The 24823-nt window shown below is 39.3% G+C and overlaps 2 protein-coding genes and 1 long non-coding RNA gene across 7 annotated transcripts in view; 2 read left to right on the top strand and 1 right to left on the bottom strand.

Annotated features, from left to right (window-relative positions):
* LOC143124122 (E3 ubiquitin-protein ligase TRIM35-like) overlaps window positions 1-24823 on the top strand; it is a 51448-nt gene that overhangs the window by 21315 nt on the left and 5310 nt on the right. The window contains exon 1 of one of the 5 annotated variants that reach the window (XM_076285452.1): window positions 6202-9665. The exons of 3 other annotated variants lie outside the window; for them this stretch is intronic. In XM_076285452.1, coding sequence (XP_076141567.1) covers window positions 9633-9665 — 33 coding nt within the window. In that variant the 5' untranslated portion in view covers window positions 6202-9632. Of the gene's footprint in view, window positions 1-6201; window positions 9666-23987; window positions 24298-24823 lie in introns of those variants that run through there. One more of the 5 variants, XM_076285479.1, reaches the window with a different exon arrangement.
* On the bottom strand, window positions 6967-9377 carry LOC143117004 (GTPase IMAP family member 7-like). The gene is made up of 2 exons (XM_076278478.1): window positions 9292-9377; window positions 6967-7790 (listed from the first exon to the last, which is right to left on the bottom strand). Exons 1-2 carry the CDS (start codon window positions 9314-9316, stop codon window positions 6967-6969), a joined length of 849 nt encoding a protein of 282 aa, XP_076134593.1. The 5' UTR covers window positions 9317-9377.
* On the top strand, window positions 17021-19646 carry LOC143124164 (uncharacterized). Its single transcript, XR_012986995.1, has 3 exons — window positions 17021-17724; window positions 18959-19019; window positions 19331-19646. It is a non-coding gene; the product is annotated as an uncharacterized LOC143124164 (long non-coding RNA).

Raw genomic sequence — 24823 nt, 5'->3', positions numbered from 1 at the left:
GTTACAATCATCAGCCAATCAAGGTTGTCACTTCAGTCAAGCTTTTTCCTTACTTAGAGTAGGCCTAGGTCTGAAAGGCTTTGTGAATAACTTCTAAGAGAAAACTCCTAGCTAAAATCTTTTAGTGCGATTTAGGAGTAGGCTACTCCTAGTGGTAAGTTAAAAGGCTTTGTGAACACGGCCCCAGGTCAGGAGGAAGAGACGTATAAAATCGTATCACTGATGCCATGCCAATATACAGTGGGGAAAATAAGAGGAAAATAAGTGGGGGAAATAATTGAACGCGTCAACATTTTTATCAGTAAGTATACTTCCAGGCTATTCACATTCAATTTTCACCAGAAATTATCAATAATTTAGGTAATCCACACATATAAAAAACAATCTAGGCCTACCTATATGTCAAACATTTAGGGAAGTTTTATTATGGTGCACCAACAGATATTATTGGAACTGCATTTTAATCTCCTTCAAATTGTCCCTCCAGACCCTTGACATAAATAAATAAATAAATAAAAGAATGAAGATGTCCTTGTCTTGTCTGGCCATCTAAGCCTTAAACAAAAGTTCCAAGAGGAAAAATAGGAGTCACAACATGCACCTAAGCAAATTACATTTCCTTAGACTATGACAATGTCGCCATTGATGGAATATCATTTGACTGTCAAAACATTTAGCCGTGGAGAAACCTGACGAACCAGTTGTGAGGGACCAAAGCAGCCACCTTTTATATCTGCCCATTTTTGAAGTACAAATTGAAGGAGTTTTAAGACATTTTTTAAAGACCTCTAAAGGTAAAAAATAAAACCAGTCACAAAAATGGTCATTGGTGTGGGATAGGGAGTTTTAAAAAGCCTGGCTCAGGGCAAGGCAACAGAAAAGGGCAGGCCACATGCAGAGTAGCAATAATATATTTGATTATTACATAAAGAGAATGTAACAGTGGTTAAGCAAATGTTGGATTTTGAAAAATAAAAGTGTAAGCAATCAGGATAATGTGGTGTGGTGAATAAGGAAGAGCAAGCTCTATAGCCATCTCTCTGTAACTAGCCATTTGGAAATATTGTTCCTGACACATAAAAGGATGTAACTATGATGATGAACCTTTTAGCAAATTTGAATTTGTACTGCAGGTTTGCATGGAAAGGAGCCCAATGACACTGTTTACGAGTTTGCTATTAACCCCCATATGGATAGCAAGACCATTTTTTTTTTTTTTGTATGTTGATCTCAAGGGGCCATGTCAACCCATTCCATAACCACTCATTTCATTTATAGCGCCACCTAGTTAAACACAAAAAAGTAAAAATGAGGTGTTGTAATCACAGGTATCTGTGACCTAACATAGTCAAAACTGCACGAAATTGGAAGTGTAGGATCATTATGACACCCTCTGAATGCACGCCAAGTTTCGTGGAATTCCGTTCATGGGGGGCCACACAATAAATTAATTTATGTTACTATACACCAACTGGCCTGTAGGTGGCCGGAGACAGTTTTCTGTGAATATCTCGAGAACCGTAGGGCCTAGGAGGTCCACCTTTTTTTTGTATGTTGATCTCAAGGGGCCATGTCAACCCATCTCATTACCACTTATTTCATGTATAGCGCCACCTAGTTAAAAATTAAAAAGCAAAAAATTAGGGTTGATCCTACACGAAATTGAAAGTGTAGGATCATTATGACACCCTCCGAATGCATGCCAAGTTTTGTGTACTTTCGTTCATGGGGGGCCTTACAATAAAATAATTTATGTGTACATTTAGTGACGTACACCAACAAGGATTCCCGGAACACTGAAAGACCGGGGTACACAAAACTTGGTGGGCATGTACCCCCACATGGATAGCATGGAACTGTCATTTTTCGTTTTGATCTGTAGCCCCCCCCGCTGGACTGGACCCCCGAAAGGAGGGTAGGCCAGACACAGTTCTCTGTGAATATCTTGAGAACTGTAGGGCCTAGGATGACCATTTTTTTCCGTATATTTGCCTCCAGGGGTCATGTTAACCCATTTCTTGTGCACACATGTGCACAAACAGATACACACAAACACACATTCACAGTAATCATACGTATGACACATACTCACACAGTAGACATATGTACGCTTCCATGCACAGGCATATACGCAGGCACACACACACGCACACACACACACACACACACACACACACACACACTCACATACACACACACCCACACACATAACATAAACATAACACAAACAATCAAGAATTTCTCAGAATTATGAACAGGCAAGATGGAGGTGGGGTTGTATAAAATGAATTTTACATGTGAAATCTATGAACTAATCATGTTTTGGTACTTGTTGTCTAGCAGATACCAGTGAGAATTGAGTGTGGATAATGCAATTTAGTGAGACAGTTAGAATCATATAGGCCTTTCAGTGTGATTTCTTTTTGTGGAAAAAATGTGCTGGACTGGGCGGCGGTCATATTTTGTACCGCTCTGCGGTACATCTAGTTTAACTTGGAGTTGCTGTAATAATAATTCAATCGGAGTTATTGTAATAATTATAATTTTGTAGTTTATGTTTCATATGTTGACCTCATAACTTCCATATCCCATATGAGTATTAGAGTTAAGATGGGGGCATAAACACTATTGTCTGTCAGCCAGCCCTAACAACATTGCTGTTCTCTTTAAAGGTGCGGTCAGCTATTGTACATGATGTCATGTTTGTTGATGTTTATGCTTAAATTTACATTTCTTAGTAGACACTTGTATTGCATTACATCAGGGATTCCCAAACTGTGGTACGCGTACCACCGGTGGTACGCGAGCTGCTACTAGGGGGTACGCAAGATGAAAAGGGCAATGGCGAAAAGGAGTTAAAAATTATTAATGAATTAATACTCTAATTAATTCATAAATAATACATAATTTCGAATCGGGTTATAATGATATGGAAACGTGAAATTAAAGGAAATCATTTGTAAACTCTATAATAGGGTATGTTTTCATTATAAAATAAGCTACGTGATTTCCTGCGGGCAGCCAGAATATCTGGCGCGTTAGTTTTGTTGAAGTATAGGCTAGGTAGAAGGCTGCGTAAACATGGAAAACAGGGACACTGTCCAAAAGGCCTAATTAAAGCGATCGAAGAGGAGAAGCGAGATACTGAGCAGGACACAGGTAACGATGGAATGGGATGGGGAGCAGACTAATGAAGGTGGAGATGGAGCGCAGAGGGATAAAATAAAAAACAAGACAGAAAAGACTGCGCGAAGAAAACGAAAGTATGATGAGGCATATAGCCCTAGGCTTCACGTGGATTGGGAGACAGACTGCCCAAAGCCACAGTGCGTGGTCTGCAGTGAGATGCTACCTAACCATTCGGTAACACTCCATAATAAGGTGCCATAATAAATAGCAAACTAGTAATTACCTAACCCTTTGTTAATTGTTACTAACATATCTATTTGGCACAAGTTAATAGTTTTTTAATCATTAATTAAATATTAGTTGTTTGCATAAAAATTGTTATTAAACTCTGCTTCTGCCTATCCCAATATGAACCGCTCTCCATAGGACCCTTAAAATAGATAGATAGATAGATAGATAGATACTTTATTGATCCCCAAGGGGAAATTCAAGAAAAAAACACGGAGCTACCTTGACATGCTGCCACTGTTGTCGGCGCCGGAACCGCTTGCAATAAAGTTGGTTAAGCTTAATTAATATGTTAGTAGTATATAGCTATAAGCGTGGGGCCCCTTATAATAAAGTTGGTTAAGCTTAATTAATATATTAGTAATATATAACTATCAGTATGGGGGACCCTTATAGTAAAGTTGGTTAATATATTAGTAGTATATAGCTATCAGTGTGGAGCCACTTATAATAAAGTTGGTTAAGCTTAATTAATATATTAGTAATATATAACTATCAGTATGGGGGACCCTTATAATAAAGTTGGTTAAGCTTTATTAATATATTAGTAATATATAACTAGTCAGACGGTGAAGGGACTGAGACCAAAACTGGCTTATCACATTTATTCCTTTAGGAAAAGTTAAAACAAAACAACAAGTAGTTGAATGGGCTATATTACATGCATCATTCCTATACCATCACTGTCAGCCCTACTAGCAAGGGAGACATGCGACATGGAATGTTCAGGTGCACAGAACAACAGTTTATTAATATTCTGAGACTCACTAAACACTTACAGACGTAGACCATACAGAGGTAATGCATAAACATAATGCTAAACTAAATGTACATTAATTTCCTGCTAGACTGAATTGCACTTTCCATGCACACTAAGCTGAACTACACTGAATTGCACTTTCCATGCACACTAAGCTAAACTACACTGAAAGTTGCTAGCGAGTCACGTTAGACTCTCGTGGTCATAATGAAAACATTAATAAACGTTCTCTAAGTTGCTAGAATTGCACCCAAATCTTAACAATACATGTAAAGTAACAAAATACAGGTGGTATATCAAAGTTTTCAACTTAAACAACATTTTACAGTTACAAAATTAAAACAAAGTGGGGAGAGCTTTATACAGTCAACCTACGCAATGCAAAGCATACCGCTTCTGATCGGCTATGGCAACAATACAAGGACAAAACGCAGCAGAGCTGCAGTATAGCGTTTCTCCAAAGGGGGCTCCAAAACACCAATCTCAATAAAGCTGCTTAATCACAGCAAAAATCACATACAAACACTAAACTACATTTCTAACTCTGTTACACCCCCCTCCCCTGAATTTCACCAAATTCAAGCAGCAACCAAATAGTACTTCCAAAGGCAAAGAGTACACTACTTTCAAACACTAGACAGAGTCACCAATTACAGGACAGTAGGGCTGTAACGATATACGATTCGAAACCGAAATCGCGACATTCATATCAACGATACTGTGTCGCGGTGTGAAAAGGCAGAATCGCGACACACCTTTCTAGTGTTTCACGCAGTGCTTTGCATCTTACACGGCCGCATAAGCAACCCACATCTCCCGCTTTACTTATCGGTAGCCTACGTTGTCCAAAAACAAACAAATAAATAAATAATAATTTCATACCTCTCCTTGCTTTCATTGTAGACTATGTGTGCAACTTTACCAAACAGTATAGAAGTAAACCCCCTCTCCTTGCCCCGCTCTCTCTCGCGCTCCCTCCCTCTCCCTCTCACTCTCCCTCCCTCTCCTGCTCAATGAACACGCGCGACTTAAATAAAACATTCACAATCGTGAAAGCAAGGACGCATAAAAGACGACTAGCTAAATTACTATTAAATCCGCTTAGCATCATTAGCATGCTGCACATATTTGTTTAAAACTCTTGCATTGAAGTTGACTGATCATCTCAATACCAACGTTTCCCAAAAGGGCCTGTCCCAAGGAGAACAGTATTACCTTGAAACTTAAACACACATGGGAAAACTGAACAGTCCAATCAGTAGACTATGATAGGCTAAGCTAGTCAACTATGCTACTTTGTTTACAATATTTCCAGGCTTCAACCAGACAGCTGAATTAAAGAGGTAGAGTTGTAATAAAAAATAGCAGGCCTAATCTGCATAAAGTGTGCTGTCATAAATATCAGTCATTCAGAAAAATATTTTTATATCAGGATATAAAATAATAGATATATTATATTGTAATCCTCTGGTGTTCTAAGGGAGGCTATTAAAATGTTATTTATTAAAATGTCTAGCCCCCCCCCCCCCCAAAAAAAAGAAAAAGAAAAATCGAGATTTGTATCGAACCGTGGGTCAAAAATCGTGATACAAACCGAATCGTGAGGTTGGTGTATCGTTACAGCCCTACAGGACAGCCAACCACAGAGGTATCCAATAAGGATGAAGTGGAAGAAGAGGAGCGCGAACTCTCACACAACCAACCACTGGCAGTAGGGTGCACCCCACAAGACCATAAAGCCATAAACCATAAATTCCATAAATTATCCACAAAGCTAATCAGAAAAGCTAGATAAATAATAATATGTCATTAACTTTTATATTAGCATATAGTTTGTAAATAAACATTTAACATTTAAATGATGTAAGAAATAACTGTTAATTAGTGCCAAAAATATATTTAGTTAACTATTAACATATATTAATACAATATTAGTTAATAGATTTGTTAAAACATTAACATACAGATTTTATGCAAACAACTAATATTTAATTAATGATGAAAAAACTATTAACTTTTGCCAAATAGATATTTTAGTAACAATTAACAAATATTAACAAAGGGTTAGGTAATTACTAGTTTGCTATTTATTATGGCACCTTATTTTGGAGTGTTACCAACCATTCTAATGTGGTTCTCCACACTGTTTTTTTTTAACGTGAGAGCTCATAGAGCAGTTGCACATTTTTATTATGTTATCATGTAGTGCGGCTAATTAAACAACGATGCATAAAAATTCGTCAATAGAATGAGTTACTTTTTTATGTGTTGGATGGTGGGGGTACGCGAGCCGAGTCAGGATGTAGAAGGTGGTCCGCGGGGGAAAAAGTTTGGGAACCGCTGGGGGAAAACGCCACCAGTTACCAACAGATACCAGTTAAACCTGTTTTGACCTTCCAAATGAGGAAGACATTTTATCCAAGGTTAGTATGACACAATCACCAACAATGAAGCCATGGCAGATTATTTGATTTTTATTTTATTTGTAGGACATAATTAGAAAGAAACATCACCTTAGGTCACTGCTTAGGTAAAACAAATAGGAATACAGTATAAAGCATGATATATCAATGATTTAAAAAAAAAGAGCCTAAAAGACAGCTGGATGTGCATGTTTTGGTGTTGAATGATGACAGTCACCAACAAATAATTTAATTTTTATTTTTACAACACAAGTAGAAAATAAACCACCTATGTCACTGCTGTCATATATTACATCAATGGCTGTGCATTTCATGGCATTTTGAGCTGAAAAGGTTTGGAAATAGTAATTGTCATAAATTATCAAATTACTTTTTTGGTTTCCAAAACCAGCCAGCCAGCTTGGAGACAACACCTGCAGCTCCAGACACAGCAGCTGGAGTTTCAATCATTTCAACAGCTGCCATTCCAATAGCTGGGCTCGCTACGAAAACTAAGCCACCTGCAGCTCCCAAAGCTAGTGTCCCCGCTGTATTTAGATGTTTTGCAATCGTTTCATCTCTTTCCCTGGCATGCTGCTTTCTCTGGGCCTCTTCAAACAGTTCACTAGTGTAAAAGCCCTTGTTCCATTCCACCATTTCATCAATTTTCTCTAACAGACTTTTGACCTGTGAGATATCGTCTTTTCTGTTGTTGAAGACGACATATCCAGTCTCGCACTTGGCAACAATCTCCTTCAGTGTAGAACTATTGTTGATGTATCTGGCCACAGGTTTGTCTATATGATCTTCACATGTGAAGAGGATGATTGTGTATTTAAATGCGTCTTTCCCAAAGTTGTCTTCGACCCACTGGACAACATTTCTTTCTTCATCAGTTATTCTTGCCCCAAGTTTCATAACCAGTAGGAAAGCGTGGGGACCCGGAAGAGAAAACACCAAACATTTATCTATCTCCTCCTTGAGTTGCTTATTAGTCATTTTAGTGTCAAAGATCCCAGGAGTGTCAATGACTGAGAGGTATCTTCCCAGATTCTGTCGGCTCTCCCTCCAGCATGCTATTGTTACAGACTCAGCAGATGCTTCATCATGGAACAACTTCTCTCCAAGGATGGTATTGCCAGTGGCACTCTTGCCTGATCCAGTTTTCCCCAAAAGTACAATTCTCAACTCAGATGCCATATCCTGATCATCTGAAACCACAACAATCACCATCAGTGGTTGAAGTTGTAGTGATAGAAACAGAGGTAGTAGTATTACTTTTTTCCCCTTGTGTGTGTGGTTTATACATTGGAGTACAGTACTGTAGGTGTCCTCATAATGACTATTTTGGAGCTAGAGACATGCAGCCATAACATGCAGCCATACTTGCCAAAATAACTTAATACTACTATGTTTCATCTTTTACAGATTACGTTAAAGAAAGTATAAACATTAGAACAAGAAATCATTTATCCATAATCCTCAGAAGGATCTCACCAACATGTCTCACCATGAGCATTACCACTCAGGCTCATAACAGCCACACTAGATTTTATTAAAATGTTTAAGGTATTATATTGAGGTATTATATCAATCGAGGGTCAATCTAAACAGTGGCATGAAGTTATTTTTTTTCTGCCCTGAAGTAATGATAAGTTGATTTGAATTTGACTTCTGGAAGCAACTGAATCCATGCATTTCCACTGAATTGTTTTTGGAATCCGCCCTCGGAAGTCTACCAATGAAGTATGGAGCTACTTTGAGCCTCGTAAATGGTGTAAAACAGTGATTTATTTGCATGGCTAGGCCGATGCCCGACGAAAAACTGTTGGTAGCATTGGCTAACTATCGTCAGATTTCTGAGTGCAGGGGACAAGCCGAGGTGAGCTATGAGACATACATTCACACTCAGTATCATGTTTCAACACACTTTAGGTCAAAATCATTTCTCCTTTAATTATCATAATTCTCCTTTAAGATGTTAAATGGTGTTATAGATGCCTGTCTCTAGCTCAAAAATCTTGATTATGAGTAACTTTACTACCAAAATGCAATACATAAACCACACATACGAAAAACACCTATAAAGCAAACTAAATGGAAAATTCCATTTAATATATTACATTTCCCCCTGTTCTGTACAGATATTTTACAGAGTATCAAAACAGAGTATCTATCTATCTATCTATCTTATGGTTCCAAAGGTACTCAAAACAAGTTAGGCAACATACTTGGAGGTCATAGTTTCCATCCTACGAAATCAAATACCCTACTGTTCAATGTAGAAGTAATGTTGCAATCATGAGGTGATATGATTTTGAATACTCTTATATTGCACAGTTTCAATACTTTCATTAATAACAATTCCATAGTGCCCTAATGTCACGAAAGAAAAGGCACTCCTTTTCTAAACAAGCACAGCTTGATTAGGTTATCTTTCAATCCTCAGTGTCAGATTACCTCAGCCTAGTTGTAAATGGAAACGATGTATTTAGAATCATATTAAGGCATGTTATTTGATGTAACTGTAATATAATGGCAATGGTATGGGCTGCTTGTTGCCAGAGGCTGTATGCAGTTAAACAGATTTAAAGCTGTTATTTTAAAGCAGTTTTACTGTAACATGGCTATAGTTCATGTTTCCATGAAACTATATATATATATAGTTATATAGTAGTATATATATAGTATATATATATAAAATGTTCTTACCTGAATGATGTTCTTTTCTAAACATTGTATGGTTTTTAAATAGCCAAGTAATCTTCTAAGTCCAGTGCATAGAGTCTAAAGGCAAACACCCCACAGATATATTAATTGTAGTATTACACCATAATGTTGTATCCGTGACATTGTTTTATCCATAACACCCACTAATGCAGTGTTGTATTCATTTCATTTCTGCATTCTCTGTACTTACAGCAAATCTTCTCTCTGTATTTGGTTCTTCCATTCAATGAAAGGTTGAATACATGACACCTGGAGAATGTAAAACCTGTAGCTCCACCTTGGGCGTGCTCTTCTTTGGAGATACCTGGCAAGTTATTAAATGAATGGTCTCGATGAAGACATGCCTCTTTTTCCAGGTGTGTCACTGTTTGCACACAGGCACAAATGCACACATGCATGCTGGGACCCACTCACTCACACATACACACACGCATATCCACACACACACAGCCTTTATCTGTGTATATGCATAAATGTATTTCACACAGGAAACACAGATCGGATTAGATCTGCTGTTATCCTAGCCGTTCAATTTGGCAACAGATGACGTAAGCCCATGTAAAGTGAATGAGATGCGACTCCAGCACTACATTCAGCACAGGAGTGTGTAGGCACTGTTAGAATAAGCTGCACCGTCCTAGTGGTGCCGCTGCGTAATTGCTGCTGCTGTATGAAACATAACAAAATTAACAGACATTACAATTAAAGAATGCAAGATCCCCCCCCCGCCCTCCATCCCAAGCAGATGAGTCCATGATTTCCGAAAATAATTGTCCGAATCAACATTTGCCTCCACCTCATCCATGCCTTATAACAGGACAATGTGGTGGACATTACTGTATAGGCTACACTTTCAGTTCAAGTGTAGAGGAAAAATGTTATTGCTCCAGCATTCATTTCTATCAACTGACAGATTTGTCAGCAAAGGCTTCCCTTGCACTCACATCAACAATAACTGTATTAAATCACCCTTATAGGCTATAAGTGTTGTGGGATTGGGAATTGAACATTGTGTTTTAGTTATGTAGGTGTTCTGTTTTCCACTTTAGTTGAGTTCTTTCATGTGTGACTCCTTGATCGATCTCTGGTATTACCCAGTTAATTTGTCTGGTTAAGGGGGTTGGCCTCCATTAAGTACACGGCTATATTAAAATAGATCAACGACTCCCCCTTGTGTTGGACTATAGAAATAGCAGTAGACTAGGGCTGGGCGATATAAACGGTATAAGCGGTATGCGATAAAAATTTGGCCAACGATAGAGATTTTTGTTATACCGGCATATTGCGATAGGTCATTATGTCATCAAATTGCAACACGCTTGGCCTGCCGGGACCGGTGTTATACGGTAACTGGCTTTCATGTTAACTGGCTGGACTGTTCACTTTGCCTCTGGAGTTAACGTAACCGCCCCCTTCTTTTGCAGATGTGTTCAGCTGATGATTTAGCCTCCGATACCTGGCAGCAGATTCGTCTGTTTAACTGAAGTTCAAATAGACATGTTTGTGATGCTCCACTTTGTTGTTTAATAAAGCTTTACAACACGATGTGTCGGCGTTGGAAGTGTCAGGTTGTCTGTAGTAGGCTAGGCTACATGCGCTGGACCATGAATATGCCACCAAATAAATAAAACTAAATAAACTCCACGGGTCTCGAACCACTACTAAATTAAGCTGCTTGCACCACTAACCAGTTGACACTTCCCATTGAAATTGGTGATATGTAGCCTACTAGGCCTACTAGTAAATGAGGTCAACTAGTATGTTATTGTGTTTAGCAGGTTAACACAGCGGATTATGGTGACTGGATACTACTGTGTTATCTTACAATGTTCAGTTTCAGTTCAGTTTACAAACGTTCAGTTTACAAACGTTTCACTGATTGCTGCCAGGCTGTGGCCGCCTCTACGTGAAGTGTTTTATTATGAACGCCAGCAAACAAATAAAAGAAATAAAAAAGATTCGAACTCGAATGACAAAACTAGAACTATAATCTGCATATTAACCTGATGCATATCACAACGAACGTGAAACACGCACACGCATTGAAACACACAATGTGCAGGAGAAGTCTAATGTGTCTTCATTATACACAAAATTGTACATATCACAAAAGAGATGTTATATCAAATATCACAAGATACACGTAGGCCTAGGCTATTTACGTTCGTGTTTTGACATGTTAACATAGGTTTGAGGTGTATTGGATTTATATATATTTTAATAATTTATTACTCACCAATTGATAAGATGTGGCGCAACAGGTTGATGCGTTGGCTCTTTTTAGTCTAGCCTACTGGTTCAATCCTCGCCATTCACAGTTTTTTTAAATGTATACATTTTTAGACAAGCAATGCTTCCTCAATTTAGGCTGAAGATAGACTAGGTGGCCGCGGGCAGCCTGACCAGCAGTCAGTGAAACGTAAAAACCATCAAGCCTAGGCTATAGGCTACTTTGAAGGTCTAAATGGCTTGGGCAGCGAGATAACACAGTAGCCAGTTACCATGATCCACTGTGTTAACCTGCTACAAACACAATAACATACTAGGTGACCTATTTTACTTGTAAGCCTAGTAAATAAGTATGGCCAATTTCCCTGGGTTGTGTCAGCCTGGTTAGTGGCGCAAGCAGGTAAATGTCAGGTTATCATGCAAGCAGTTTAATTTAGTAGTGGTTCGAGACCCACTTGGAGTTTATTTAGTTTTATTTATTTGGTGGCATATTCATGGTCCAGCGCATGTAGCCTAGCCTACTACAGACAACCTGACACTTCCAACGCCGACACATCGTGTTGTAAAGCTTTATTAAACAACAAAGTGGAGCATCACAAACATGTCTATTTAAACTTCAGTTAAACAGACGAATCTGCTGCCAGGTATCGGAGGCTAAATCATCAGCTGAACACACCTGCAAGAGAAGGGGGCGGTTACGTTATCTCCAGAGGCAAAGTAAACAGTCCAGCCAGTTAACTATGAAGGTATATTGGGTGCAATAAAGGTATAAAAAGTGGCGAGCACATTTAACTGCAGATTTTGCATGTGCACACTAAAGTCGTAAATGTGTAACAGTAAAGTTGAAGTTGTACATATTTTTTTATATCTTGTTAACACAAAATAGGGGCTACGGGTTCACAAATCATTTTTACAGGTACACAAATCCTTTTTACAGGTACACAAATCCTATCCTGTGAGTCACAACTTTCAAGAGTCACGCACTCGACACTTTTGCTCCAATCGTTGCAGCGCAGTAGGTGCGAAACACATTTGCACATCCGTGTTTCATAATCTGAGAACATGCACAACATTCGTGCATTTGTAAACCCAAATGTGAACTAATGCATCCGAAGTTGTGCATCTGTGAAATAATTTCTCATTAATAAAATTCTACAGATCGCTTTGATTTTCTTGCACGACTACAAGTCAATTGATACAAGTGCTCGAATCTGCTTCTACGAGTGACGAGTGACTTTTGCTCCTAGCTAGGTGATATAATAGGTGCAAAAAGATTTGTATGTGTGCACGTCGAGCAATCGATCGAGAAAACAAGGCGGCCGGATCTGGATCCTGGATCACGCTCAGACTACCATTGCCTGCTCATAAAGTAAGTAACCTCAGCATGTTTCCTTATCAATGAAGGACACACGATTTATAGTTTTTCTTTGCACAAAGCGAGGAAAAAAATGTTGCGGTGTGCGGTGTTAAGTTCTACAACCTTATTATTCATAATGTCTGCACAGCAAACAATTGCTAACTTGCCTTGCACTATCCAATAGTCTTCGTGCAAGATACAAGTCAGCTGTTCGAAAATTGCAGAACGATTGTGTCAGATTGTGTGTCCTAACGATTTTGGACGGGCAGTGTTATATTTCTGTACTTCTAAACTAGTTATTTATCTAGCGATAGCTAGCTTGATCTGGCACTGGAGGATTTAGCAAGCAGGTAAACTAAGCTAAACATAGCTGTCATGATAATGTAAACCAACAAACAAGATAACTTTCTTCATATTATTATCATGTTACTTACCTTATGAGCAGGCAATGGTAGTCTGAGCGCGATCCAGATCCGGCCGCCTTGTTTTCTCGATCGATTCGCTCGACGTGCACACATACAAATCGTTTTGCTCCTATTATATCACCTAGCTAGGAGCAAAAGTCACTCGTCACTCGTAGAAGCAGATTCGAGCACTTGTATCAATTGACTTGTAGTCGTGCAAGAAAATCAAAGCGATCTGTAGAATTTTATTAATGAGAAATTATTTCACAGATGCACAACTTCGGATGCATTAGTTCACATTTGGGTTTACAAATGCACGAATGTTGTGCATGTTCTCAGATTATGAAACACGGATGTGCAAATGTGTTTCGCACCTACTGCGCTGCAACGATTGGAGCAAAAGTGTCGAGTGCGTGACTCTTGAAAGTTGTGACTCACAGGATAGGATTTGTGTACCTGTAAAAAGGATTTGTGTACCTGTAAAAAGGATTTGTGAACCCGTAGCCCCTATTTTGTGTTAACAAGATATAAAAAAATATGTACAACTTCAACTTTACTGTTACACATTTACGACTTTAGTGTGCACATGCAAAATCTGCAGTTAAATGTGCTCGCCACTTTTGCACCCAATATACCTTCATAGACCGCGGGCCGCTTGTGACCAAACCCGCGCAACACTGGTTTGTAGCCCCGTGTGTGTGTATGTGTGCTTATGACATATTCTGGCCGTTTTAACCTTGTAAACGTAATTTTTCGACCAGTTTTATTTGATTCACGTAGGGGGGAGGGCCTAGGAGAATTTTTTTGAGCCGGGGGGAGGCCCCTGGAAAAAAAAATTTGACCAGGGGGGAGGGCCAGGCAGAACATTTTTAACCCGATCGTCTGGCGACCGGCCCTCCCCCCCCGCTAAATATCGTACAGTCCCTAACGATTACAATTGTTACGGCCGGCTCGTTCCCAGACCGAAACATAAAGAGGGACACGGACAACAAGGTTCAAACCAAATATATTAATATATTAAAGTAAAGCACAAGGTTACTAATAGCAAAATGTCTAGGGGGAAATGAATGGGAGTGGTGGCGTGCGTGTATGCGTGTATGGATGTAAAGAGGGTCAGTATGTGAGAAGCTAGATGAAAAAGAGAGGTAGAGATAGAAATGAGGGGAGAGCGCAAAGTGCAAGTGTGAGGGAATCAAAGTGAGTGCCTGCAAGAAGGAAGAAAAGTGCCTAATGAGAGAGCTAGGAAACCCCTTATATAGCCCCACCCTAACCATACTTCTTGTTAGCCCATTAGCCCAACCAGGCCCAGCCCTGCCCGTGCACTGACAGGAGAAGGCCTGAAGGGGCACAGGGTCGTAACACAATACAAAGCTTTGTTTTAGAAATGTTTACTTTTTTAGAAATTTTAAAGCATTTAACTTCTGTATTGATATTGCACACTTGATATTCATTCTCTAAAACCACTTTAAACTAGATGTACCGCAGAGCGGTACAAAATATGACCGCCGCCCAGTCCAGCACATTTTTTCCACAAAAAGAAATCACGCTGAAAGGCCTATATGATTCTAACTGTCTCACTAAATTGCATTATCCACACTCAATTCTCACTGGTATCTGCTAGACAACAAGTAGCAAAACATGATTAGTTCATAGATTTCACATGTAAAATTCATTTTATACAACCCCACCTCCATCTTGCCTGTTCATAATTATGAGAAATTCTTGATTGTTTGTGTTATGTTTATGTTATGTGTGTGTGTGTGTGTGTGTGTGTGTGTGTGTGTGTGTGTGTGTGTGTGTGTGTGTGTGTGTGTGTGTGTGTGTGTGTGTGCGTGCCTGCGTATGTGCCTGTGCATGGAAGCGTACATATGTCTACTGTGTGAGTATGTGTCATACGCAGTGCCGGCCCAAGCCTTTTGGGGGCCCTAAGCAGAATTTGATTTGGGGGCCCCCTCCCACAACGCAGTCACCTGTGCTTGGCGATAATTGACAACTTCACACTATAATGTCATATTATAAATTAATACAGTGAGGTTATGTATTAATACAGCGACTGATTATGAACTACTGTCCCCCTGGACACAGATGCATAAGGACCCTCTCCCCCTACCCTGTTTGTGCAAATGTGGGTACAAACGGGTGTGTGTGTGTGTGTGGGGGGGGGGGGGGTTAGATGTGATTTCCTGTATTCTGGTGCATTTTTGGGATGGTCAGCTGGAGAAGGGCAGTACCTAAATTTGTTCAGATTCATAGCCTTTTGCTTTTTGACTTATTGGTAGTGAATTCACACAACTACTTGGGGTTCAGGGTCCCTTGACCTCTTGGGCTCGGTAGGCTCATTCAGTAATCCATCCTTGCTCACATGCCAAAAATGTTTTGGGGCTCCAATCTAGACTTCTGGCCCCATGTGCTTGGTAAACCAATGTATTAATATAGTTGTTATTTACACCAACCCTGTCACCTTTTAATCTTAGAGGGTACTAAAATCACAGATTTATTTGAAACATTCATATTCAAAGTGAAGCACTAAGGGTGGTTTACTGAAGTTGAATTGACAAATAACAAAATACAACAGCATTTGTATTTGTTGTAAACAAGTACATCAGTTTAATGACTTGTTTTTCAACAGATTTGCTGAACAAATCCGCAAATGTGCATTAAATGAGCAATTTTCAACTACAAAATAAAAACAAAATAGACAAACATTAATAATCAAAAATAAAATGTCCCAAAAAATAGATAATTATTCCTACTTCGTTCCTGGTTTTTAGGCATCTGCAACTCTGCAGTGGACGAACCTGCAATGATTAAATAAATACATAAATAAATAAATAAATAAAAAACGATGTTAAATGTGTCGTGTCATATTAACAGGCTATGTAACCATTTGCCATCAAGAAAACCTCACCTTCTGGTAGGTAGAGTTAGGTAGAGGTAGAGATGTGCTCCAAAGGACTTCAACAGTGTCTCTGAAAAAAAAAAAAATATTGCATAAGTGCATAGTTGATCGAGCAGAATGAGTTTATTTTGCTATCATTACTTACACTCAAATAACAAGCAATTCCACAAGTAACAATTCATATTCTATTGGCAAATGAGGCATAATCAAAAGAGTATACTTAATTGCAGTATGGTGAACGCTTAACATGGTGATCTACTGCAGCCTAAATATTAGGGTAGCACCGCTACATCACTTGCCACTATCTTAATCAAATGTAAGTTTATTTTCATCACAGAAGTCTCCCCACCCAACATGGTATATTTTCTCAAACACTACCATCTCTCTCCAAAGATCTTAGAGCAGAGCGCACTGCTGTTCCATCTTTGCCTATGAAGCTGGAACGTTACCGATGTCCAGAGTCGCGCTAGTCAGTGGGTTGGGTTGGGACTGGGAGCCTGGGCTTAGTCTGTTGTTGCTATCAGACTTACCACTATGTCACATATTATAGAGCAGTAATAAACTATCAACACTTTCAGGTACGAAATCAGAAACAATCCCTCTGTGGTAAATTTGCCTTCAGCTACGTTTTCATGTAGCTACTGTAGTGCTAATGTCCACTTCAGTCAGCTAGCTAACTTTAATTTACGACATAATAAGCCCACCTAGAGCAAGGGTACATGCTTGATTGAACATCCAAAACAATCCCAATATCCTTGACATCTGAAATACATCTAGATAAATATATATTAATGGGAGACATTTCTCTGTTGATGGCGGAGATTTAGCTCTGGTGATGGCTTATATTAGATCATGACAGCTAGCTAGCTACCTCAAGCACAAAACATACTGTAAATAATCATGCAAAACATACCTTTATCTTGCTCGTTTTTCTCCTCCTCTGTCATTTCTTCGTTCTGTTTTCGGCACCAGAGAGATACGTCCTTTTTTGTGACTTGTCTTAACATAAGCCTATCTCATCTAAAAATGGCGTCTCTTCCGTTTTGCTACATTAAGACGTATCGCTACTTCCGGTCATACGGAACACCATTCACGGTGAATGGCAATGGCACAGATGATTTGCACAAGGCGGTATTGTGTGCCTCTGTGTACCAACAGCAGACCAAAACAACCATATTTGAGCTTTCAAAATTTTCCCCGCGATGTGGACCGTCAAAGAAAATGGATTCAAGCCATCAGGAGAGAGGAAGGCCCACTGTTTAACGTCTCTAATAGCACAGTCCTTTCTAGTATGCATTTCCGTAGCAGTGACCTGTACAAAACACCTAGTGGTTTTAACAAACCAGAGGTCTCTGAAACAACCCAAGCCAGGAAGTCTGTTTTTGAAAGGACAACTGAGAGACTGGGGTTTGATGTTCATGAAGTCCAACAACCTTGTGGAAAGAAGATGTTGATGTTGCTAGCTACCTTAGCTTAGCTAGCTAGCCTAGCTACGGACCATAACTACGACGCACGACCATCCCCAGGTAAGATTTGATCCGAGTATATGAACTGGCAAGGAGATAAATAGCTAGGTGTACATTTGCATATACATTATGTTTATTTGGAGGATTTTACTGGCTCTGTGCACTACATAATTAGTACTTAAATTGTACCAAAACGTAAGAAATAACATTAGCCTACAATGTGCAAGTGTTAAGCTTCTTAAAACCATGGGTGACTGATGAGCACTGATGCTAGTCTGACTGCAGTCTGCTCGGTTTCAAGTCGATATTTAAACGCAATTGTAGCTTCCACCTTTTTCCTAAATACACCAGCCTACGGTATGATATGAAAGACGAACTTCGTGTTTGTGTTATGGTGGGTGAACGGCACACGTTTCTCGCTCGTTGTAATCGCTTTTAAAAAGCACCTAAAGATGAATGCTTCAGTTGTGCAAAAATGTATGAAATACAATTTATGCAAGTGTTTTCTTAAACCCGCGGGCAGCTCCAAGGATTACTGCTGTGTGTCAGTCTGCTCGGTTTCAAGTAGATATTTAAACGCAATTTTAGCTTCCACCTTTTTCCTAAATACACCAGCCTACGGCATGATATGAAAGACGGACTTCGTGTTTGTTATGGTGGGTGAACGGCACACGTTTCTCGTTCGTTGTAATCGCTTTTAAAAAGCACCTAAAGATGAATGCTTCAGTTGTGCCAAAATGTATGAAATACAATTTATGCAAGTGTTTTACGCTTCTTAAACCCGTGGGCAGCTCCAAGGAGCACTGCTGTGTGCCAGTCTGCTCTGTTTCAAGTAGATATTTACGTGATTTTAGCTTCCCCCCGCCTACGTGCACTACGTGGAGTTTGTCTCTACCTAGTGCTGCACAGAGCCAATAGCCCTAGGTAACAAAGCAAAGATATAGATAGTAATGTTAGCTAGGTTTAGACAGCAAATTGTGTTCGTGTGTCTGTGTCTGTTTTAAACTAAACAAGAGATTATTTCATACATTTATATTTCATACACCTTTTACTGAAACACAGATTATTGTGATGCTATTTTGTGTCACAGCACTCATAACTTACTACAGTATGTCATCATTGCACACTAAAGTAATTGTAGTGTACCGTAATTAATTAATAAGCATTTGTTGTTTACAGTTTAGCAGGATGTCAGCATCAGGGAAATAAGCTATTCTTGATATGGACTGAGTTTAAAGAGGTGCTGTGATCTGTTTCATTATTTCTCTACTTTTTCTCTATTTGTTTGCATCAGGTAGGTGCATTGGATGCAGCTCACACGAGGATAGTGGAACTCGAGGTGCTGGTGTTGTCACGTGAGTATTTTCACTTCCCTGCTCTTCTACATGCATACACACGCACCCATGCACTCCCACATGCTAAGTTGTTAGTAATAATCACTGAATCCGAAATCAAGAAAATACATCGAGAAATATGTCACACACACATGCACGCCCACATGCTGATCAACAGAATAATTGTAAAACAGATAAATTGAAAATTGAACAAAGCACGCACGCATGCACACACACACACACACACACACACACACACACACACACACATACTATTGAAGAAATACGTCCATAAATGTGGAATGATAAAAAATATCTTATTTGTCTTTCAGAACTTCAATGAAGGACTCGTCTCACCAAATCCTCTCCTCTACACGGAAATGTCTGATCAGTACAAAGTGGGGAACCTGCAAAGGATCAACCACCTGACAATCTAGGCTCGCACCCAGATGTATCATAACGATGCTGCAGTGGGAGACCTTGACCTACCAGAGATCCACGTAGTGGTGGAGCACTTCTGGCTCCAGCCCCTGCCGCATATCTGCGGTTTGCCACGTTCCCTTGAGGATCCTCCCTGCTAACCACTGCTGGGTCTCATCTCTCCTGGCAGCAAGGACCTCATGGCTTGCTGTGAGCCTGCTCTCCACAGGTGGCTCCGGGTGTACATATATATATATATATATATATATATATATATATATATATATATATATATATATATAATAATTGGTTTATAGGTGTTCATGTATTGTTCCATGTTGTGTATTTCTATGATGTCCACAAGTTTTTCAATAAAATATGTTTCTTGTTTACTTGTTACTTTGACATTAACCTTTTATAGGGCATATATAATGTGGATTTCACTCTGCAGCGTCCCAATGTTTTTGTTTTTTAAATGACCAACTGGTTAGGTTACGTTTACTTGAGTGCGTGGCTTGTGCAACAATGTGATTAGAGTCTACCAACACACAAAACAGCATATCCCCGCAGTCTTCCTGGCCGAAGTAGTGTTAGTAATAGCACAGTGAGTGGAACATATTAGCAAAAGTTTCTGAACCTTAACTCGTGGAACAACAACTAAAACTTTTGGGAAAGAAATAAGAGCTTTGTCTTCCATAGTGTTGCAACAATTTGCTACTTAGGTGTTTTTCTATGGGGAAATGTTTTGGATATCATACACATTATGGTCATACGACGGACACATACACACAAGGCATTTAATCAATGATATATCAGCTTGGCTTTTTATGTAAGATTGCCTTTTACAATGTACCTACATAAAAGGCAATCTTACATAAAAAGCCAAGCTGGTATATCATTTATTAAATGCCTCATGTGTATATCTGTCCTTCATATGACCATCATTTGTATGATATCCAAAACATTTCCCCATAAAACACACCTAACTTTCACAAGTTAGGCTCCTTACTGTAGTACACAGGAAGGTGCATTTGTTATTAACATTGCAAGATGCTCAGACATCGACACTGTTGCAAGTAAGATGTCATCCTTCAATCAACTAGGCTTCAGTGACGTTTAGCACAAAAAACAGGGTAGGTAGCGTTTGTTTGTCAATTATTGATGCATACTCTAGACAACGTTTTTGTTGACAAACCATAGCCATTTGTGTTGCATCTTTTTAATATTATTTGGCCAACGCACCCCCTTCAAAAAGACTGTTGTAAACAATAGCTATTTCGGCGTGCTTGTTCCTTTTGCCCCTGACAGATTCAATGTTCACTACACCTCGTTTGTGCGGCTCCTCGTTTTTTCTAAGAGATGGGTAACACAGTGATCTCTCACAACGACACTACCATCTAGGCCTACTACGTTGGAGACTATACAAAAACAACATGCACGTAATAATTTCAAAATAAAATACTGGATCATTTTGTTACACAGCTTTATTGAAGTGCATTTACAAGCTGTGTTTGGATCTGACGTTAGCCACCTAGCTTCTAGCTAGCTGACATCAACATTACCTTCACAAAACATAAACTGATCATGGAACATTCTATATCTACAATCCAATTCTGATGGTTTAGTAGAAGAAGGTTACAGGATAATTTTGTTACACTGCTTTATTGAAGTGCATTTACAAGCTGTTGTGTCTTATCTAGTATTATCCATCTAGCAATCTGGTATTAGCCATCTAGCTAGCTGACTGACTTTACCTTCATATTTATATAAAAATTGTTCATGGAACAATTTATATCCCCGATCCAGTTTGGATCGCTTAGTTTTCGTGTGATGTTCCACAATATCTGCCACCTGTGATTAATATTTGGCAGATGCCGCAAATTCCTTGTAAACTTGTTGATAGCTCTGATAACGTTAGTTTCTCCATAAGACATCGTTAACCGGAAGTGAGTATACGGCTTATCGATATTCAAAATGGCGGCGTGAAATAGGCTTATTACCGTCTCTTCCGATTGTTGAACTTGATGCAGTGTCTGCACGAATTGTATATGCACCCGAGGTGTCTACTTTATGCGCGTGACTCAAAGGCTGGCAGACACAGTAGCAGTAGGCAGGCATATTGATCATGAAATCATAATTTTCTTGATTTGAATGATAATTGTTTCATTTATTCATTCATTGATGTCACTTGTTTACGTTATTTATTATGTAAAAAAAAAAAAAAAAAACTCGATTGGGGGCCCCCTGGTGGCCAGGAGGCCCCAAGCAGCCGCTTAGTTCGCTTATGCCTCATCATACGTATGATTACTGTGAATGTGTGTGTGTGTGTGTATCTGTTTGTGCACATGTGTGCACATGAACTGGGTTAACATGACCCCTGGAGGCAAATATACGGAAAAAATGGTCATCCTAGGCCCTACAGTTCTCAAGATATTCACAGAGAACTGTGTCTGGCCTACCCTCCTTTCGGGGGGTCCAGTCCAGCGGGGGGGCTACAGATCGAAACGAAAAATGACAGTTCCATGCTATCCATGTGGGGGTACATGCCCACCAAGTTTTGTGTACCCCGGTCTTTCAGTGTCCCGGGAATCCTTGTTGGTGTACGTCACTAAATGTACACATAAATTATTTTATTGTAAGGCCCCCCATGAACGAAAGTACACAAAACTTGGCATGCATTCGGAGGGTGTCATAATGATCATACAATTTCAATTTCGTGCAGTTTTGACCATGTCAGCCAGAGATATTGTGATGAAAACACCTAATTTTTTGCTTTTTAATTTTTAACTAGGTGGCGCTATACATGAAATAAGTGGTAATGGGATGGGTTGACATGGCCCCTTGAGATCAACATACAAAAAAAAAATGGTCCTCCTAAACCTTACGGTTCTCGAGATATTCACAGAAAACTGTGTCTGCCCTACCCTCCTTTCGGGGGGTGCAGTCCAGCGGGGGGGCTACAGATCAAAACGAAAAACGATGGTTCCATGCTATCCATATGGGGTTACATGCCCACCAAGTTTCGTCTACCCCGGTCTTTCAGTGTCCCGGGAATCATTGACAGAAATTTGGACATGCGAAAAAGAAAAAAAAAATACAATCTGACTAAACCTATATGACCGCCGCTTCGCTGCGCGGCGGTCATAATTAGACATTCAAAGCCAACAACTCTCAAAGCCATCCTAGAAGTGTTCAGCAAATGATATGAATCGATAAGGGGAATCGATAAGGAATATATAAGATTAAGATAAGGCTCTTTCATAGATCTTCATTTTGTGCAATGCTATGTTTACCGAAAATGAACAGTAACTGTATAAGAAGTTTTATAATATAAATTAATTAATTAAATTAAATAACAACAAAATCTATATTTCAAAATGGGTACATTTTTGCAAAAGTTAGCTTGTAATGTCATCAACATCTCTAGAAAGTTTGGTCTTTGTTTTTGTATCATTGCTAATGGTTTTCATGGTGATTTGAATCTTAAAATGTTGCTTGACTGGTTCTGTTGGTTATGGGTAATGATTGTTTGGTTGGGGCTATGAGAATTGTGGGTGTGGGTGTGGCTATGAGATTGGTCACCCTGATGGACAAGACTATCATGCAAAGCTAAGATGTTTCAATTCACTTTGAGTTCATGTGGTGTACATGGCAATATAAGCATTAAGCATTACTCATATGTCCTTCACTTACAAATATATTCCACAGGTATTAAACCTTGCAACCTTTAAATTAAAGCTTGCACAAGTACATTTTCTGCAAGTATACAAATACTTTTGAGTCTGTTCTGGCATTTCCTGTTGAATAACCAATGACGATGCTCAGGTTTGGCTATTCATGCTTTCATGCTTTAGGTCAATAAAGTTATTATACAACTACTGTGCACAATTTTAAGTTTTTATCTACTTTATTGTCTGAGATATGGAAGCTTAAAATCTGAATATGAAAAAATGCTGTTTTTGAAAATGGCTAAGTTCCTTTGGTCATTACGTTCGAACAATTCATGCTAGATTCTTGAAATTTTCAAGGAATATTCTACATTGTTAATTATCTTCAACTTAACTTCAACTCAAAATATATATTTCTACTTCATGAAAAGTACCATAAATGTTTTTTTTTTTATTAATCTGATGATGGTCTTTTGAAAGGTCTTTAAGGCCCAGTCGGGTTGAAGATGCGTGTTGGATATCAGCATTTCCACCTATGTCTGTCATGCAGCTTCAAGGTGGCTAGCTAACGGGTGTTGTTAAGATTGTGTTACTGGAGAGCGCTGTGGCACAACAGGCTACAGCGCTCATACCATATATGGGTCAAAGTGTCCACAGGGACCCAGGTTCGAATCCGACCTGCTGTCATATCCCGGTCCCACCCCATCTCTCTCTCCCACTCACTTCCTGTCTATCTTCACTGACCTATACAAATAAATGCAAAAGGCCCAACAAATATACTTTAAAAGATTGTGTTACTGCCTACGTTCATTCTTGCCTAGCTGCACCAGGAGACATTGGTCTTCATGTTGTCAAATTCATCACAGATCACCGCTGGTTTGAATGATTGGATCGCAATGCATTCTCAGTGGTACCACTGTGTTACAACAAGTCACATAATGTATGTGCAGACAGAGCTGGATAGTCTCTTATCTTCCTCGGACACATTGCCCTGCCTGCCCCTGATAAGCTGCGGTTGCCCTTTGGGGTGGTACGGGTGGCCAAGGACTTTGAGCTGTGCCTGCTAATGAAGACAGACACTTTGTCAGCTGCTTGTGCTGAAATGGCCTGAAAATGAAGTCAAGTTAATACATTACATTTCTGAACAGATTAAGATCTGTGGATATGAAGACTCACTCACAATGGACCTGTTGGATTTGAAAGGATAGAAGGTGTAAGTTGTGAAATTGTTGAGAAAAAGAGTTGTGCGTGTGTGTGTGTGTGTGTGTGTGTGTGTGCGCGCATATGTGTCTTTGTCTGTGTGTGGATTTACAAAAAAGAAAACCTAAAAGTTTAGTGCTTAAGTGCACTAATTGGAGAAGAAGACCAGTATTTGCAGCATCTGAGTTTGTTTTTCCACCATAGTTATGCATCTGTTTGTTGCAACGTTTTCCACCATAGTTAGGCCTGTCTGTTTGTTGCAGCGTTTTCCATCATAGTTACTATAGTTGTATTTCTTGCATGTGGAGGCGTGCATTGTTTTGTCCATGCTTTCATGTGTATTATGTAACAGGATGTTGTTGTCCACCATATTTCACATTACTTTCGTGCAATGTTTTATGTTTTGTAATGTCATCGTCTGAATAACTTTGCAGAAAAAAACGTGCATGGCAGCAGTAATAGACCATAAAATCCAAATTATTTTGGTCACTATAGAAAGTTAATTACCCTAAATCAATAAACAGTACAAAACTATAG

The sequence above is a fragment of the Alosa pseudoharengus genome, unplaced genomic scaffold (assembly GCF_046254945.1).
Source record: "Alosa pseudoharengus isolate Yale_2024_CS ecotype anadromous, Long Island Sound unplaced genomic scaffold, YU_APseudo_1.1 YU_APseudo_1.1_scf_1, whole genome shotgun sequence".
NCBI classification, from domain to species: domain Eukaryota; kingdom Metazoa; phylum Chordata; class Actinopteri; order Clupeiformes; family Clupeidae; genus Alosa; species Alosa pseudoharengus.
The sequence above is the reverse complement of the archived record's forward strand: the minus strand, read 5'-3'. Positions and strand labels throughout refer to the sequence as shown.